The 18,683-nt window shown below is 45.6% G+C and overlaps 1 protein-coding gene across 3 annotated transcripts in view; it reads left to right on the top strand.

Moving 5' to 3' along the window:
- The window catches only part of LOC138744643 (cyclic nucleotide-gated channel beta-1-like), an 85,846-nt gene extending 80,881 nt beyond the window's left edge, over positions 1-4,965 (top strand). For all 3 annotated transcript variants that reach the window (XM_069901110.1, XM_069901109.1, XM_069901112.1), the window contains one exon: positions 4,323-4,965. In XM_069901110.1, coding sequence (XP_069757211.1) covers positions 4,323-4,541 — 219 coding nt within the window. In that variant the 3' untranslated portion in view covers positions 4,542-4,965. The remainder of the gene's footprint in view (positions 1-4,322) is intronic.
- The last annotated feature ends 13,718 nt before the right edge of the window (positions 4,966-18,683 follow it).

The raw sequence follows: 18,683 nt of genomic DNA, 5'->3' as shown, positions 1-18,683 counted from the left end.
AGCCAACCTCCAGCCAACGACATGTATGAAGCCATCAAAGTCTTGCTCATACGTATTTTCAGCCTTTCCTAATGTAACAGGGCAGCATGTGGACGACCTGGGCAGCCCCACTCCTTCCAAACTAATGAATGAGATGCTGGCGCTCTTGGATGGACACAAGCCCTGGCTGCTTTTTGAACAACTTTTTCTCAAGCAAATGCCAGAAGATATTCGTTTACTGCTTGCAGTCGAAGACTTTAATGACCCCCGTCGCTTAGCAGCCTGTGTTGATGAGATGTGGCATGCTAAGCAGCATGGTAGGCTTTTGGTTGGGTGTGTAGTGGTGCCTCGGCAAATGGCACAAATCCTGTCCACTCCAGATAGTGGTGTGGTGTCAGACAGTGAGCCGTGGTACTATTATATCAGAGATGGGGAGCTGCAGCCTGCCATTCCCCCCTGCATGCATCCGGGAAACATCAAGGCCAGCCGCATTAGTGACTGCGACGGCCAGCCACAAGAAGAACCTCCTTTTCCTCTGGGATTGACAATCAGCTGTCGGTGTTTGGTCGACATTGGAATGGAGGTTAGTGTGTTTCCCTTTTACGGGAAACACATGTTCAGGAAAGAAGGAATCTCCTCTCATGGCCGCCAACAACAGCAGCATCCAGATGTCACTGTTCAGCTGGTCTTTCACCATTGCTGATGTATCACAGCCACTCCTGGGAGCTGACTTTTTACGAGCACACTCCCTTCTAGTAGATCTGAAAGTTGGCCACCTAGTTAATCGCCTTGCACTCCACGGCATTGCCCATATTTCACATCAACTTGGTGATGCTTTCAGTCAATGAATACACCAGAATTCTAGCGGAATTCCCCAGCATTATTACTCTGAAGTTCTCGACAGCCCAACCAAAACATCAAGTACAGCACCGCATTCCAACTCATGGATGTCCCCTGAGGGCTCAAGTGCACAGGTTTCCTCTGGATAAATTGCGATTGGCTAAAGACGAATTCCGACACATGGAGGAAATGGGGATTGCTTGCCACTCCAACGGCCCTTGGGCATCACCGCTGCATATGGTACGCAAGGCGTCTGGAGAGTGGAGACCTTGTGGAGACTATCAGTGTCTGAATGATTGCTACCCGGTTCGCCATATACAGGATTTCTCTGTGATCCTTCACGGTGCTAAGATTTTCTCCAAAACTGACCTGGTTCTCAGTTACCATCAGATCCTAGTTCACTCAGTCAACATTCCTAAGACTGCCTTGCTTACCCAATTTGGGCTATTTGAATTCCTCCGTATGCCTTTCGGTTTAAAAAGCGCAGCGCAGACATTTCAGCGCCTAATAGACACAGTTACCCGGGGCCTGGATTTTGTATTCGTTTATTTGGACGACATCCTTATCGATAGCCACTCATGGCAGCACCACCGGGCCCATCTCTGTAACTGTCAGTCTAGATGACCACGGGTTACCATTGATACATGATCAATTAACCAAAAGACTAAAGTACTGGAACTGAAGGCTTTTATTAGCTAGAGATGAACAATATCCCTTGAGTTGCTGGCTCACACTGACCTGGACTCAAATTGGGGGCAGGGTTGTGGCAAGACAGCCCTTATGGGGAATAAAGGGGAGGAGGCACAAGCTGACTAGTGAGAGCAGGGGCAAACATATAAGGTCAAGATATTTTCATACACAAGTGGTTTCACCACATTCACCCCTTCTTTTAAAAAAGAAGTCCCGATGGGAGTGTGGTGCAGTCAGGTGCCCTCATAAGTTCAGTCCAACATTTCGGACCTGAGCTGTTCATCAAGATATGAGCAAGATATAGGCAAGCACCTATATCTTGGTGGGGGGAGGGGGAGGCACAGGTGGAGGAGTACCGGCCCACAGGCAAGAGGTAAATAGATGGATGAGGGAGGAAGGGCACAACAGCAAACGGGCAGGAGGTTGGGTCCGTGAATGGAGAGTGAAGAGAGATAAGGGGAAGGAATTCTGTGCCCCACTCCCACGCTAACATGTCTGTCCATGACCTCAGGCTTTGCTATAAATTGGAAGTCCAATACCTAATATTCCATCTGGGCACTCTCCAACTGGATGGCATTAACATTAATTTCTCCAGTTTCTGCTAGACCACTCCCCATTCTCCCTCTCTTCTCCATCCCCAGCTCTCCATGTCCTTCCTTTCCATTCACGGAGTCATCCCCACCCCTATTTTCTGTTGTGTCCACCCTCCCTTATTCACCTCTTACCTCTTGCAGGTGGGCTAGTGCTCCTCCTCCTGCCCCTCCCCCCCACCATTTTATTCAGATGCCTGTCCATTTTGCTCATACCTTATTGAAGGGCTCAGAACCAAAATGTTGGTTATGTATCTTTATCTTTGTTATATAAAGTATGCTGTTTGAGCTGCTTAGTTTCTCAAGCATTCTGGTTTTACATGAGTTACCTTTGAGAAGTGATGATGGCCCATCTTCTCCAACCCTGCAGTCCTTCTGGTATATATACGCCCACTGGGCCATCATCAAGCCCATATTTTGTTTAACAATGCAGTGTTTATAGAGAAAGCTAGTGTCAAAGGCCAGCAATGAATTCTGGGAAATGACCCAGTGTTTTATCATTGAGCACTCAGCAGACTTTTTCAAATGATTAATTTGTGGCATCTGGGCATTATTGGTTGAAACCTTTTGGTGAGATGCCTCCTTGAACTACCTCTGGCTGATATAGATACTCCCACAGTTATTGTCTAGAAACAAGAAAGATGAAGGGATGAAAATAGAGTTGACAAGTGAGGAATGTGTGTCACTTGTGAGGAGACTTGTTTCTATTCACTCAATGTTCTTGGTGGCAGAGGCTGCAAGTTTAAGAACTCCTGTTGAAGTAGACTTTGATGAGTATCTACAATACATTTTGTGGATGCACACACAGCAGCTATTGTGAATGATGGTGGAAAGAGGGAATGTTTAGAATAGTGGATGAATTGCCATCCCAAAGACTGTTTTGTCCTGGATGGTGTTGAGCTCTTGCTGGGATTTCACTCATTCAGATATGTGGAGAGTTCTTCCTCATATTTCTGACTTGCATTACATGGAATATAGAAATGTGGGGTAAAGTTATATACAGAAGTGGCCCTATCTCAAACAATATTCCAAAACCAAATTACTGCAGATATGGAAAATCTGAAATTAAACAGATAATGCTGAACGTACTCATTTGATCAGACAGTACCTGTGGAGAGAGAATATTTCAAGCCATTGACCTGAAGCATTATCTCTGTTTCTCTCTCTAAATGTAACTCCATACATGTTGGTAAACAAGACAATGCAACACACAAAAGTACTGGAGAAACTCAGCAGGTCACGCAGCATCCAGAGGAAGTAAAAGGCAATTAACATTTTGGGCCTGAGCCCTTACTTGGAAATATTTTCCCATATTACCTGCTGAGTATCTTTTGTGTATTGCACTCCATTCATGCAAGCCAGTTGGAGTCTGCATACACTATGCTCTGCTTGTCTGGTCTGTTTATATTTTTGGATTTAAACTTGTCCCATCCTGTCAATTCATTTACAAATGGCATCCATTCACATTCAGCTTCTCCCAGCAACCTGCAGCATCAGTGACTTGTGATACGCTACAGTCTCTTGTTCCAGTACAGTATCCAGCAAGGCTGCTGGTTCCCTAAATCTGAAAGTAGGGACATCTTAGCATCCCAGTCATCCTGGATCCTCCAATCTAACTGGACATTCACATTCAAAAGATAAAGTGTGAACTACACCCAGAAACTCACAAAACAATGCAATTTTTCGAGAAAGTAAGTGTTCAAAGGGGACAACAAAAAGGAACATCAGCCTTATTGCAACTTTCAGAGAAGTATTTCATGACTGAATATCCTGTGTGAAAACATGCCCCTTTTAATATCAATTTTTGATACTCCACCTTTCACTTCATCTCTTGGTTAAATCACAAAAGACCCAAGAATATAAATATTTATGCATTTTTGAAACCCTACATATTATAGAATTGGGTTTATATAGGACATTGCCAAATACTACTATTACTGTTGGAAGTAATTCAGAATCCTTTCAGTCCTTGTGGAAATATTTCAGAATAGTGTATCACCTACCCATTTGCTGTTGTACATTTGGAGTTTCATGGAATCTGGTGATATTAATTATCCATACCTAATTGATGTAGTCCATGCAGTCCATATTGTATTAAAAACCATGTAAAAACAAGTCAATGTTCTTTCATCTAGTTCAATTGAATGACAGCTGTATGTGCTATCCATGTTGGTCATATCAGTTTTTTCTCTTTTCTTGCACCCTTTTCTATCCACCATCCAGCCTACGCTGAAACCTCCTCCCTCCCCTGTCCATCGCCGGTCACCTGTTTCAGTGAAGAAGCTGGAGGAGCTTGATGATGAAGAAGACGACGAGGAGATTGTTTCAGAATTGCTCGATTCCTCCGTCTCGATCAGAATGAGTCCTTCTCATGATAAGGCAATGGGACAGATCCTGTCTGTAGAAGTACCTGATGATGAAGAAAAAAAGTCGGAAAAGTGATCTACATTTTCTTTTGTTAAAAGTTGCAGTTAAAATGTACACTTCATAAGTTGTTAAAAATGAGGCTCATAGTGGTGTTGCACCTTGAAGAAGAAATTGCATTCAGCATATTTCACATCTCAGGACGACCCAAAGTATTTTACAGTTAATTAAGTAATTTTTAAGTTTAGACACTGACATAATTTGGAAACACGCAGCACAATTTGTTTTAGGTGTTGGTTGGTGTTAAATCTGTTTGGGAAATTAAAACCATCTTCTGCACTTGCTAAGATGATCTCGTATTTTAGCAAGGAGAATTTTTTATTGCATTTGTGCATAGAAGATCCAAGAAAATAATTACAGAAACCACAGTGTCCCAGACGGTGCAAGTATCAAGAAGTCAATAAAATTAAACATAAACACTACATCTTTCCTTTACAGCTAATATTTTGATTAATATGATTAATTTGTGGGTATATTCATAAATACAAGGCATCCACATAGACAAGCCACTTCAAAATACATGTACTGTGGGGGTGAGAGCAGTGGAAGAACCACAGCCACCACGTTGAGGGTCGTTAACGACAGTTTTTATTCATATTCAGCACGCCCCTTTAAGGGCAGCATGAGCTCAGTCACATGGTGCATTGTGACATCATAATCGTTGCCCAAGGTGCATGCTGGAAGGGATGCTGGAGTCAGAGAGAAACCTCTGATGACGCCATTTCCCCATGGCTGCCCCGCCATGTGACAATACAAGAGGGTCCGGTTCGCCATGAGGATGTGTGCCGCCACACAACCCTCCCCCCACCCCCCATCCCTTTGGTGGCCGGCCCTGGCACTTGGGTGCAGCCATCTGCACCGGCTCTAATAAGTCCAGATGGGCTGCCTTCAGGCGGTCCACCGTAAAAAGTTCCTCTCTCCCTCCAACATCCAGGGTGAAGGTTCCGCCGGACCGGTATGGCTCCTTGTATGGTTGCTGTAGCAGTGCACCTTGTGGTCCCCTCCGCACGAAAATGAACTGGGCCGAGTTGAGCTCTTTGGAGAGATGAAAAGGCCAGGTCCCATGGTGTGCCGGGGGTGGGGGAGCTAGGGAGGACAGTCGACTTTGTAGGTCCGTCAGCAGGTTTTTGTCGGTGGCCGTGGTGTCGGGGTCTGGGCCGAAAAACTCACCCAGCAGGGAAAGTGGTGCATCATAGACCATCACCGCTGCTGAAGCCTGCAGGTCCTCCTTGGGTGCCGTCCTAATCTGAGGAGGACCCAGGGTAGTTTGTCCGCCCAGTCTGGTCTGGAGAGCCTGGCCATAAGCGATGCCTTTAGGTACCTGTGGAACCTCTCCACCAACCCATTGGACTGCGGGTGTTTTGCTGTGGTGTGGTGAAGCTTGACCCCCAGGAGCTTTGCCATCTGAGTCCACAGGGCAGACGTGAACTGCGTCTCTCTGTCATTAGTGATGTGCACCGGGACTCCGAAATGGGCGTTCCATTGGCTGACCAGAGTCCTGGCGCATGTCTCCGTGAAGGCCTCCTTAATTGGGATGGCCTCTAGCCATCTTGTGGCCCAATCCACCACCGTGAGGAGGTAACGAGCCTCCTTGGATACTAGCAGAAGCCCGATGACATCAACGTGGATGTGTTGGGATCTGCGAACCACCAGGTCGAAGTTCTGGATGAGGGCTCGCATGTGTCGCTGGACCTTGGAGGTCTGGCATCTGGTACAGTTCCTGGCCAGTTCCGCCACCTCCTTCTTCATCCCGTGCCACATAAACCACTCCGCAACCATCCGCACACTTGACTTTACCGCTGGGTGAGCAAGGTTGTGGATCATACTGAAGACCTTTGCCCTCCAGTGCAGCGGGACCACCGGGTCGGCATGCCTGTTGAGATGTCACAGAGCAATGTGTCTGGGCTGCTGGGCACCTGGATGTCCTTGAGTTTGAGGCCCGAGATGGTGGTCCACAAGCCCTGCGTCTCCGCATTGTTCCTCTGTGCCTGAGCCAGTTGCTCATAATCCAGGCCGGGCACGAGAGTTTGATGGCTGTACGGGAGAGCGCATCTGCCACTACATTGTCCTTGCCAGCCCTGTGTCGGATATTGGTCATGAACTCAGACATGTACGAGAGATGGCGCTACTGTCTGGCAGACCATGGATCCTTGGCCATTGCCAGTGCTTGAGTGAGGGGCTTGTGATCAGTGAAGGCTGTGAACAGCCTGCCCTCAAGGAAGTAGCAGAAATGGAAGATGGCCAAATACAACACCAGGAGCTCACGGTCGAAGGCGTTGTATTTGAGCTCCGGCGAGCACAGCTGCTTGCTGAAAAATACCAGCAGGCGCCATTGTCCATCGAGCCACTGTTTCAGAACCTCCCCCCCACCCCACTGCCATAGCTGAGGTGTCCACGGAGAACGCCATATGCACCTCTGGCCGCAAGTGCACCAGCAGCGTGGCGCTGGCTAGAGCCTCCTTTGTCACGACAAATGCCCTGTCCGCCTCCTCTGACCACGATAAAATCTTTTCTTTGGTGGCCATGAGCACGAACAATGTGCATGGCTCCGGGGATGAAACGATGGTAAAAGTTCACCATCCCCTTGAACTCTTGGAGGCCTTTCAGGGTGGAGGGTTGGGGAATTGAACAGCCACTACCTTCTCCAGCACTGGCGCGGCCCCAGCCACCTAAATGGTGTGCCCCAGGAACTGGAGGGACTCCTTGCCGAACTGACATTTGGCCACGTTGACTGTGAGGCTGAAGTCCACCAGCCAGGCAAAGAGTGGGTGGAGGTGGGCTTTGTGTTCGTCACGGTTGCAACTGGCAATGATAATATCGTCCAGGTAAATGTACACAAAGTCCAGGTCTTTTCCAACCACGTCCATGAGGCACTGAAACATTTAGCCCACATTCAAACATATGTATAGAGTGCACAGCACATCGACCATGATCATATGTAGACCATTAGAGATACTAGATTTATTCCTGTCCTTGTCGCAATAAAAAATACATAGAATTTAATTACATACAGAGTTCCTGATAAATACAGCTCACATGTGCAAATAATCACATATATATCAGTTCTCCAGTCTGTACAATAAATGTCTACAGAATAGGTCACACTCACAAAACACAATTTATGCACAGCATTATTGTTGATAGTGCAGACATGGTCTTTGCCCTCAGACAGCTCCAAGAAAAGTGCAGAGAACAAAACAAAGGACTCTACATCACCTTTGTTGACCTCACCAAAGCCTTCGACACCGTGAGCAGGAAAGGGCTTTGGCAAATACTAGAGCGCATCGGATGTCCCCCAAAGTTCCTCAACATGATTATCCAACTGCACGAAAACCAACAAGGTCGGGTCAGATACAGCAATGAGCTCTCTGAACCCTTCTCCATTAACAATGGCGTGAAGCAAGGCTGTGTTCTCGCACCAACCCTCTTTTCAATCTTCTTCAGCATGATGCTGAACCAAGCCATGAAAGACCCCAACAATGAAGACGCTGTTTACATCCGGTACCGCACGGATGGCAGTCTCTTCAATCTGAGGCGCCTGCAAGCTCACACCAAGACACAAGAGAAACTTGTCCGTGAACTACTCTTTGCAGATGATGCCGCTTTAGTTGCCCATTCAGAGCCAGCTCTTCAGCGCTTGACGTCCTGCTTTGCGGAAACTGCCAAAATGTTTGGCCTGGAAGTCAGCCTGAAGAAAACTGAGGTCCTCCATCAGCCAGCTCCCCACCATGACTACCAGCCCCCCCACATCTCCATCGGGCACACAAAACTCAAAACGGTCAACCAGTTTACCTATCTCGGCTGCACCATTTCATCAGATGCAAGGATCTAGAGATAGACAACAGACTCGCCAAGGCAAATAGCGCCTTTGGAAGACTACACAAAAGAGTCTGGAAAAACAACCAACTGAAAAACCTCACAAAGATAAGCGTATACAGAGCCGTTGTCATACCCACACTCCTGTTCGGCTCCGAATCATGGGTCCTCTACCGGCACCACCTACGGCTCCTAGAACGCTTCCACCAGCGTTGTCTCCGCTCCATCCTCAACATCCATTGGAGCGCTCACACCCCTAACGTCGAGGTACTCGAGATGGCAGAGGTCGACAGCATCGAGTCCACGCTGCTGAAGATCCAGCTGCGCTGGATGGGTCACGTCTCCAGAATGGAGGACCATCGCCTTCCCAAGATCGTATTATATGGCGAGCTCTCCACTGGCCACCGTGACAGAGGTGCACCAAAGAAAAGGTACAAGGACTGCCTAAAGAAATCTCTTGGTGCCTGCCACATTGACCACCGCCAGTGGGCTGATAACGCCTCAAACCGTGCATCTTGGCGCCTCACAGTTTGGCGGGCAGCAGCCTCCTTTGAAGAAGACCGCAGAGCCCACCTCACTGACAAAAGGCAAAGGAGGAAAAACCCAACACCCAACCCCAACCAACCAATTTTCCCTTGCAACCGCTGCAATCGTGTCTGCCTGTCCCGCATCGGACTGGTGAGCCACAAACGAGCCTGCAGCTGACGTGGACTTTTTACCCCCTCCATAAATCTTCGTCCGCGAAGCCAAGCCAAAGAAAGAATGCTAAGTGTATACCATGATCATCAATAATTCTCACAAGGTACAACTTAGTTGTTTGTAGTTAATTACATTAATAAAGCTGTGTCTAATCTAGATGTTTTCACTTTTCAAGAGGTCCTGTGTAAGCTGATCCTTTCAGGAACAATAAAATGGCAGTTTCACTGTTAACTGGGACTTTATTTCCTCACACATTCCCAATAACCAACTAGGGAAGGATGATGAGTAAAGAATATCTTGCTCCCTTTAAGAATACTAATAATTTGCCAGAATTTCATTTTCCATATCCTTAGCAATTGAGATCCCTCCACTGAGGTCCCCTGAAGCAGAAATAAAATAAATCCCATTGTCTTTTCTATTCACCATGCAATCACCATCCAAAGTAGCATGTGGAGATTGAAACTATCAGCATCTTGGTTAGATTACAGCAGTTTCAAATGACCCACCTATCAAAGCCTTGCTCTGCAGTGCCCAGAATATTTCAATTGATAAACTGTAATGCCCACAGAAAGTGAAGCTTTATGATAAAGAGACCAGTTGTAATAGGTCAGCCCTCTTGATTTTTACAAAAATTGCAATCCTCATGTGCCTGCTGCACCCACAATCGATCCAAACTACGTCATCGACAATTTGCCCAAAATAAGCCTGATAAATAAGCCTATTTTGTGTATGGAATACTGCATTAATTATTATTGAAATTCATTATTTTCTTTAATGTTTTGGACTGAAACTGTGAAAGATCCTTTACAATTGAGTTGACTTTACTAATTACATAATACTTTGTAGATTCTAGAAACTTAACACCAATAAGCAATAAATTGAATTTGTGATAAATGACTAAAAAAAAAGTTGCCTACTCTTTAATTTTTAGATGAAGCAAGAACTTGTGTAAGTTTTATCACTCTTCACAGTGCTATACAGAGACGGTGCAATTTATATTAGTTGCAAAGTCAAGTTTTTCAGAATTTTGTTGGGTCCAAAGATGTAAGAAAATGTATTGTTTTTATCACTATTATTCTGAAGCTGGAAGGAAATTTGGTGTGGACTCTACATCAGATTCGGTACTTCACATACCTAGAAAGAAAGCAGTCCCTGACTGATTAAAAAAGACAAAACTCATCTCTGCTTTCAATGCCAGAGAGCAGAGGGTTTCCCAGAAGATGGAGAGCCTCCATTTGCAAACCCTTTCCCAGAAGATGGAGAGCCTCCATTTACAAGCCCTTTCCCAGAAGATGGAGAGCCTCCATTTACAAGCCCTTTCCCACAAGATGGAGAGGTTCCATTTACAAGCCCTTTCCCACAAGATGGAGAGGTTCCTGCAGAGCCGTCTCTCAATCACCACAATAGCATTGGACACAGGACACTGATACGAGACGACAGAAAAACCCCTGGTATCCAGCATCTATGGGGATCGGTAGATGCCAAATAAGTGAATTTTTCAGTTGCTTGAGATTGTGTTTTGCATGACTGGTAAACGAATAGTGAAGCATGCCAATTTAAAATTTTTGCATTTTTAACCTATTTATTTTGTATGATTTTTTTTGCCAGTTGCTTGAATTCCGGATAATGGGGTTTTACTGTATTTAAGCAGCTTCAGGGTCAGCACTAAGGGAGCATCCAGGGCATTGCTCCCCCAAGCGAGGGGCTGTGCTCCCCATACGGTCACAGCCATCACTCGTCATCAGACCCACCCCCATCCCTTCCCACATCACTAGTGTTTAGCTTGACACATGCTAGTGACTCTCCACCCACCCCCAGCCACATTACTAGCATGCGTCAAGCATCAGTAGCGTCTTCTGATGCTTGATGCAATAAAAGGAGTGCCCTTGTCTCCTACGTCAGAGGGGCAGATAGTGTTAACGTTTGACGACAGGTAGGTCCTAGCATCCAATAGAACCCCCCCCCCCCCATGCCAGCATCCAATAGGACCCACCCCTCCTGCTGAGTGAGTTTATGAATGTTCCACTGAATCCCCCACCCAACACGCTAATGCTCCCCTCTAATGTTCATTCTGGTGTCAACCCTGAGCAGCTTACATCCCACAAAATGATACACACACTTTGCTGTTAAAAAATAGAGCAGGAAAAAAACATTCCAAACTAAGTCTGATTCAGATCGCATCCCTGTTTCATTTCAAAAATCTGACAAGCTTGATAGCAGAAATTTAACATTAAGCCAAATCACCAAAGTTTACTTGGAGACTATACTAAAGTTAACATGAATTACTGAATTTGGGAATTTTAAGGTATGGCTTAATTGCTGGTCTTATTGTAACCAGACCATTAACTTTGCTTTAAAAACTAATGGAACCAAGGTCAGATTGGAACAGTGTTCTAGTTTGTTATTTTCAGTTACCCCCTCCATAAATCTTCGTCTGCGAAGCCAAGCCAAAGAATTAGGTAACTTATCACTGATCATAAAGTAAAATTGATCAATAATCTAGACCCCATAGTGGAATTGTCCTTTGGGATAATTTTTTTTTTTAGTAGGCAGCATAGCAGATAGCACAATGCTCTTACACCACCTGCAACCAGGTTCAAATCTGCCACTGGCTGTAAGGAGTTTGTACTTTCTCCCTGCAACTGCATGGGTTTCCTCTAGCTGCTCTGGTTTCCTCCTTCATTCCAAAGATGTACAGGGTTGGTAGGTTAATGGGTCACAAAGGTATAATTGGGCTGTGAAGGCTCATGATACTGCGTCTATCTGGAAAATTATTTTAAAAAAAGAAATAAATATAGTTTTGTAGAAGGACAGTGAGAGGAGAGGAGTATGACAGAGTTCATTCCATAAGAGTGCATAAACTAGAGAGTGAGACTATGATTAAGAACACTGGGAGAAAAAAAATGATGTGTACTCTATTTTTTCCCCTAAGAGAAGCAAGAGAAGAAAGCTATCCATTTCTCAGGATCCTAGCATTGCCTCGTCTTTGCATTTTTATTTTGTTAGCTCCGTTTCCATGTGACCTTTGGACGTGGGTGACTTTGTTTCATATATCCTGCTATCTTGACTTTGACCTCATAGTAAAACATAGAACACTATAGCACAGTACAGGCCCTTCGGCCCTTGATGTTGTGCTGACCTATGTATTCCTACCAAAAAAAATGAAACCCATCCAACCACATAACTCATTATTTTTCTTTCCTCCGTATGCCTGTCTAAAAGTCTCTTAACTGCCCTTAATGCTTCAGCAAGGCTTTCCAGACACCCACAACTCTCTGTGTAACAAAAAAACCTCTGATGTCTCTCTTAAATTTTCCTCCTTTCACTTTGTACAGATGTCTCTGGTGTTTGCTACTCCTGCCCTGGGTAAAAGGCACTAGCTATCTGCTTTATTTATGCCTCTCAGAATCTTGTAGACCTCTATTAAGTCATCTCTCATCCTTCTTGGCTCCAAAGAGAAAAGTCCAAGGTCTGCCACCTTGCCTCATAAGACTTATTTTCTAATTCAGGGAACATCCTGGTAAATCTCATCAGCACCCTTTCCATAGCTTCCATGCCCTTCCGATAATGAGGTGACCAGAATTGAACATAATATTCCAAGTGTGGTCTCACTAGAGAAGCCCAAAGCCTTCTTAACTATCCTATCCTATAAATCTGCACAGCAACCTTGAGAGATTATGGATTTGGACCCCAAGTTTTATAATACTTGCTTGCCTATTCCCTTACAGACAGAGGTCTGTGATCCAAGATTCTTCTACAGTACTTGCCTTATTTTTATTTTTACTCACTTTTGCATTTTTTTTCACATTTTACCATTTAATCATTGATTTCCCTTGGTCTTCGTGATTCTTCCCTATATTTACCCTTTTCTCCACTGTCACCTTTTACCTTTGTATTTATCAAATGTCCATGTTTTACCCTTGCATTTACTCTTTCATAGAGTTTTAGAGCACAGAAATAGGCTCTTTGGCCCAATTTGTCAACGCCATACAAGTTATCTATCCAAGCTGGTCCAATTTGTCCATGTTCAAGATTCAATTTATTATCACAGTAATAAAACTATTACATGAAGTTTGTTTGCCCTGCTGCAAAGATTCGCCACTGGCAGGAATGGTCCAAGTACCTCATAGTCAGACTTGCAGTCAGAGAGAGAAGCAAAAGAAAGTTTCCCCCCTACCCCCACCGAGTCACCGAATGTCTGTAGATTCATGTCCAGCGCTTTCTACAGCCATACAGAGTCCAGTCCAAACCACTGTCAACACGAGCTCCAGATCCGAACCTCCGACGCGGTCAGAAGCACTTCAGTGCCCTCAGCGCCTCCTCACATACCCGATAGCCCTTCAATCAGTTTGAGCCAGTCTCAAGTGGCCCGCAGCCCTGTGCGAGTCTCCCAACAGGAGTCTCCAGTAGTCCGCTGCTTCCGTGGGTTCCTCGCCTTGAGGCAGCCCGCTGCATTCACTGGTCCCTCAGCCGCAGAGGCCCCTCACTGGTCGGTCCGCTGTCATGGTCACCGTCCCGCGGGTCATCTCCTCCGCTTCTTCTCAGACCGGGGGGGGGGGGGGAATCTTTCCGTCCTCTCACTTTAAATCTATGCTCTCTAGTGTTAGACTCCCCTACTTTTAAAAATATATAATTATTTACCTTATCAATGCCTTTCATAATTTTATAAACCTCTGCAAGGACCCCGTCAAGCCCCCTCTACTCCAGGGAGAAAAGTCCCAGATATACATCCTCTCCTTATAATTCAAGCCCTCCAGTCCCAGTAATATTCTTTTCTGCTCCGTTTCCAGTTTAATTATATCTTTCCTGTCGCTGGATGACCGGAACTGAACACAACCATCCAAATGTGATCTCACCAACATCTTGTACAGTCGTTAACATGATGCCCCCTGCTCTGACTTTCTCCAGCACCTGTGTCACTGCTATGTATCTGCACCCTTAAGTTCTACAGCACTCACCAGGGTCCTACCTCTTACTGTGTCAGTCCTGGCTTGGTTTAACCTTCCAAAGTGCATCACCTCACACCTGGCTGAGTCAGATATTCCTTGATTCGCTTTCCCAGTTCATCTAGATCTTGTAATCTCAGATAAACATTTTTACTGTCCACTAAACGACCAATTTTGGCGACATTTGCAAACGTAATTATCCAATGATAAACAACAGATCCCTGTGGTCACTGGTTTCCAATGACCCACGACAACCAAACTCCAGTATTCGTTTGACCAGCTTGTCATCTGAACGTTAAGACCAGTCAAAAGGGCTCGCTAAAAAGTCCATGTAGACACCCTGCCCTCATCAATGTTCTGGGTCATCTCTTCCAAAAAAACAATCTCAAAGCAGGATTTCCCGCGCTAATAACCCTAGATCACTCCTTGCCACGCCGACTGCCCCCAGTCAGCCCCTTCATCTTCCAGACCCTGCAAACTTTTCTGCCTTGCACATCGCCCTCCCGCCCCCCGTCCACGCCGATTGGCGGAGGCCGGGTGTCAGTCACGGGGCTGCGCGAGGCGGCCGGGGGCCGGGACCAAGGAGCTGCGGTGGGTGGGTGGACAGACGGACGGCCTTTCATCTCGGTGAGTACGAGCTTGCGACTGGACCGGAGGCGATTCCTCTACCCGCCTGGCCGAAAGTGCCCCCCGTCCCAAAGAAATAGATGAACCGAATTGGTGGCAGTGCCGGACTTTCTCTTGGTCCCCTCACCCGCCCGGGCCCGGCTCCGCTCCGGCCCCGGCCCCGGCCCCTCAGCCCGAGCGCGGGATGCCTTCACCGGCTGACTTTGGCTGCACTGGAAATATGAGACCTTCGGAATTGCGCAGAGTGGGAGGGAGCCAGGAGAAGCTCGGTGTGTGGAAGCCCTTCAGTGGCATCCAGTTGTCAATGTGACAGAACGCCGGCTGCAGAAACAGGAGCAGGTTTGGCAGCAGAGAGGGAGAGAGAGAGAAAATAATATGAAACAAACGGGAAGGCGGAATCGTTCTCGCCCCAGTCGACGTGATTCCTTGCATCTTGCTCAGAGTGGCCAGTTCAGCACGTATTTTTTTGGGTCCTAGGTATGACTGGGCGGCTGTCTATTCTAACTGGAGAGATTTTCAGCTATCTGGTTGCTCAGGATCGAACACCAGGCAGAGAGTGGGGAGAACAATTGCAAGACAAGGCTGGAGTGGAACTGTGTGAGACTTGCAGGGGTGTATTTCAAATCTACTATAAATGGGAAACCTATTTACAATTCCTTTACACCTGGCATTCTGTCTTTTGTGCTGAGTTAAGGTATTTTAGGGTTTTTTTCTAATTGGAGTGTGTTTGCTGCCAGGTTAGGCTTTATAATGCTTGTATGTCTTTGTATTATACTTGGGCTGTTTCCCTGGTAACAGCATCTCTGGTGTCAGGCTACACACCTGTGTAATTCCAGTACGGTTGCCCAATGTGACCCTTTCTAGACAGCAGGAGGTCTTTGGGTAGCTTGACCCTGGAATATTGGATTTGAGGGTCAGTTTTATTCACTGGTGTGTAGAATTCTTGAGTTTCTTTATGATTATCCTCTGCAGAAAATCACGGCAGGCTTGACTGCTCCCCCTTATCAAGGATGGAAGATCAAAGGCCAAGGTACAGTTTAGCTGTGATCTGATTCTAGTTCAGAGGTTGAATGACTTGCCCATGCACTATATTTACACTATTCTAACTGTTTTATTGCACATGCGGTATGTCTGAAGGCTTGCATTAAAGGACATCTTGCTCTGTAGTGCATGGAATGTGAGTGTTCTTTTTGGTTTTGAGTTTGTGGATTTGGGAAAAGATGTGGGCCTGAGGTCTAGCAGCTTTGTTTTTCGGGGTCATTGGGCTTGATTGTGTGTGGGAGGGTACACTCTACCTCTGCAGCAGAGGTTCCTTCATGCAAGTGACTCCTTCAAAGGAGTCATTCAGTGGCAGCTGTCCAGATATTACCAAGTGGTGGAGTCATTGGGCCTGTGCTATTGTACCTGCTGTTCAGCTTCATCTCCCATTGACATTAGAAATCCTTAAACTGAAAATGTTGGAATTACTCAGCAGGTTACATGTGTGGGAAGAAAAATATTCCGAATCAGAATTTATTGTTATGATCGTGACACGAAATTCGTTGTTTTGCGACAGTATCACAGTGTAAACATTTATATAAACCACCTAAAAATAGTGCAAGAAAAAGTCAAAGTCAGGCAGTGTCTGCACTTCATTGTTCATTCAGGAATCTGATGGCAGAGGGGGAGGAGCTATACTTGTGCCGCTGAGTGCTCGTCTTCAGGCTCCTGTACCTTTTTCCCAATGGTAGCAGAGGGCATGGCCTGGGTGGTGGGGGTCCTTGAGGGTAAAGGTTGCTTTCTTAAGACACCGCCTCCTATAGATGTCCTCGATGGAGTGAAATCTGGTGCCTGTGATATTGCTAGATGAGATACCAACCTTCTAGCGGTTTTTTTCTTGTCCTGAGTGTTTGCACCTCCATAGCAGACAGTGATGCAGCCAGCCAGAATGCTCTCCATGGTGCACCTGTAGAAGTTTTCCAGTCTTCGGTGACATACTGAATCTCCTCAAACTCCTCACAAAGTATAGCTGCTGGCTGCCTTAATGATTGCATTAGGAGCTCAATGTTTTAGGACAGATCCTTCATCTTGGGGGAAGTAAAGTTATACCAATGAAAATATAATTTGTGGGGCCAGGAATTTGGAGTAATGTTGGGCACTTTCTGTCCAGTGTAGCCTCTGCTTTGGATTTGCTTTGGATAATCTACAGCTAACTTGAGAGTGAATTGAATTTTAGTTATGGTCATCCAGCATGGAAATAGGTCCTTCAGCTAACCGAGTCTGCACTGCTATCAACCACCCATTTGCTCTAATCTTGCATTAATTTTATTTTCCCCACATTCTTGTCAATTTCCCTCTGATTCTACCACACACCTACACACTTGGGGCAATCTACAGTGGTTAACTAATCTAACTACACTTTGGGGATGTGGGAGGAAATCCATGTGGTTGGGTTGGGAGAGAATGAACAAACACTGTGCAGACAGGATTGAACCAACATTTTTGACACTGCAAGGCAGTACCAGCTGTGCCACACAATGTATGTAGCAGAAGCCAAACCTGATGGTGTGGCCAGTGCTCCTCTACATGACCTGCTCATTTCTCTTAAACTGTTCACGGTTCTCTGCTTCAATCTGTGTTATCTGTCAAGAACCAGATACAGCTTCCTTTATCCTGAATGTAAGTGACTCCAAACACTCTGATGTTAGCAATGTTAATCTACTCAGCATAGGCCTAACTTTCATTGTGACTTGTCTTGCTTTGAGTTTTCTGTAAGTTTTTCTGGATCAAGTTGAGATTTCCTCGGTCTGCTCTCCCAAACTAGGCTACTTGCAGGAAACACAAAACCAAAGTTTTTCCATGTTTGGAGAAGACTATCAATAATTGCAGGGAATTAACCTCAATTATAAACAGCATTTTATGTCCATGGTTGCTTTATGTGAAATTTTATATCTTCCTGGTAATTCACAAGATATAAGAGCAGAAGTCGGCCAGTCGCCCCACCGGGTCTGCTCTGATATTTAATCATGAGTTGATCCTTATCAATCAGCCTTCTCCCCATAACTCTTTTGATGTCCTGACTAATCAAATACCTGTTAATTTCTGTCTTAAATACACCGAATGACCTTGCTTCCATAACTGCCTATGGCAACAAATTCAAAAGACTCACGACCCTCTGGCTAAAGACATTTTTATGCATTTTTTTAAAAATTGATGCCCTGAAATTGTGGTCACTTGTCCTTGACTCCCCTTAATTCTTGTCCTTAATTCTTCCATGTGCTCCAAACAGCTTGCTACTCCAAATGTCATGGTCCACATCCAACGTTTGTCTTCTTTCTTCATTCCAGTCCAATTTCTCCATACAAATGTGATGCCATTTTCTCAGCCCTTTTGTGTAGTGTTTCAGGTGCTGAGGTGTGTGGTAGGTGATGGTTCTGCAGAGATGATCGAGGCATCCCCGGTTCAGCATATGTAGTGGACCCAGAGGTAAACACAGCAGCATCTGCATCATCAGCACTGATGTGGAGACCCTCAGTGGCAGAGAGCCATGCAGCTGAGGAAAGAGGAGCAGACGTCACATCTGTGTCTGGATGGATGTTGCTGCTATTCATAAGTTGGCAGAAGAGAGAAATGGGAGCAGACTTGTCTTCTGTGTACCCAGCGTCCTACTTGACTACCTCTTCTTTCCATTGCTAGATTTGCTCCAGATATCACTTGCAGTGTGTGCTAGTAATTTCAGCCTGCTTGATGAGGTCTAGTGGATATAACAGATCACAAAAATGATATTATCTGAAATCCAAATGCATGCACCACTCCTTGGTTCTTCTACTTTCCCCCCCCACCAGATCCTTTGATTGTGAAATGGCTGAGAAGCAACTGTTTAAAAAGTAAAAGTACCTTGCGCATGAGCTGACATTAATCTTGTGTCAGATTAATTCAGTAAATGAGCTAATGATTAAGCCTAGTGTTCTTGGTGCTTGTAGCAGAAGAGGGAGCATAAGCTAATGAAAATCGCTACCCAGCTTCAGTTCCTGACTTTTGGATCAGACTGTAAGGTGAAGGGATATTTTCTACCTCGTACAACATTATCAAG

This window comes from Narcine bancroftii, chromosome 10 (genome assembly GCF_036971445.1).
Source record: "Narcine bancroftii isolate sNarBan1 chromosome 10, sNarBan1.hap1, whole genome shotgun sequence".
NCBI classification, from domain to species: Eukaryota; Metazoa; Chordata; class Chondrichthyes; order Torpediniformes; family Narcinidae; genus Narcine; species Narcine bancroftii.
Note: the sequence above shows the minus strand (reverse complement) of the source record. Positions and strands in the feature narration are given on the sequence as shown.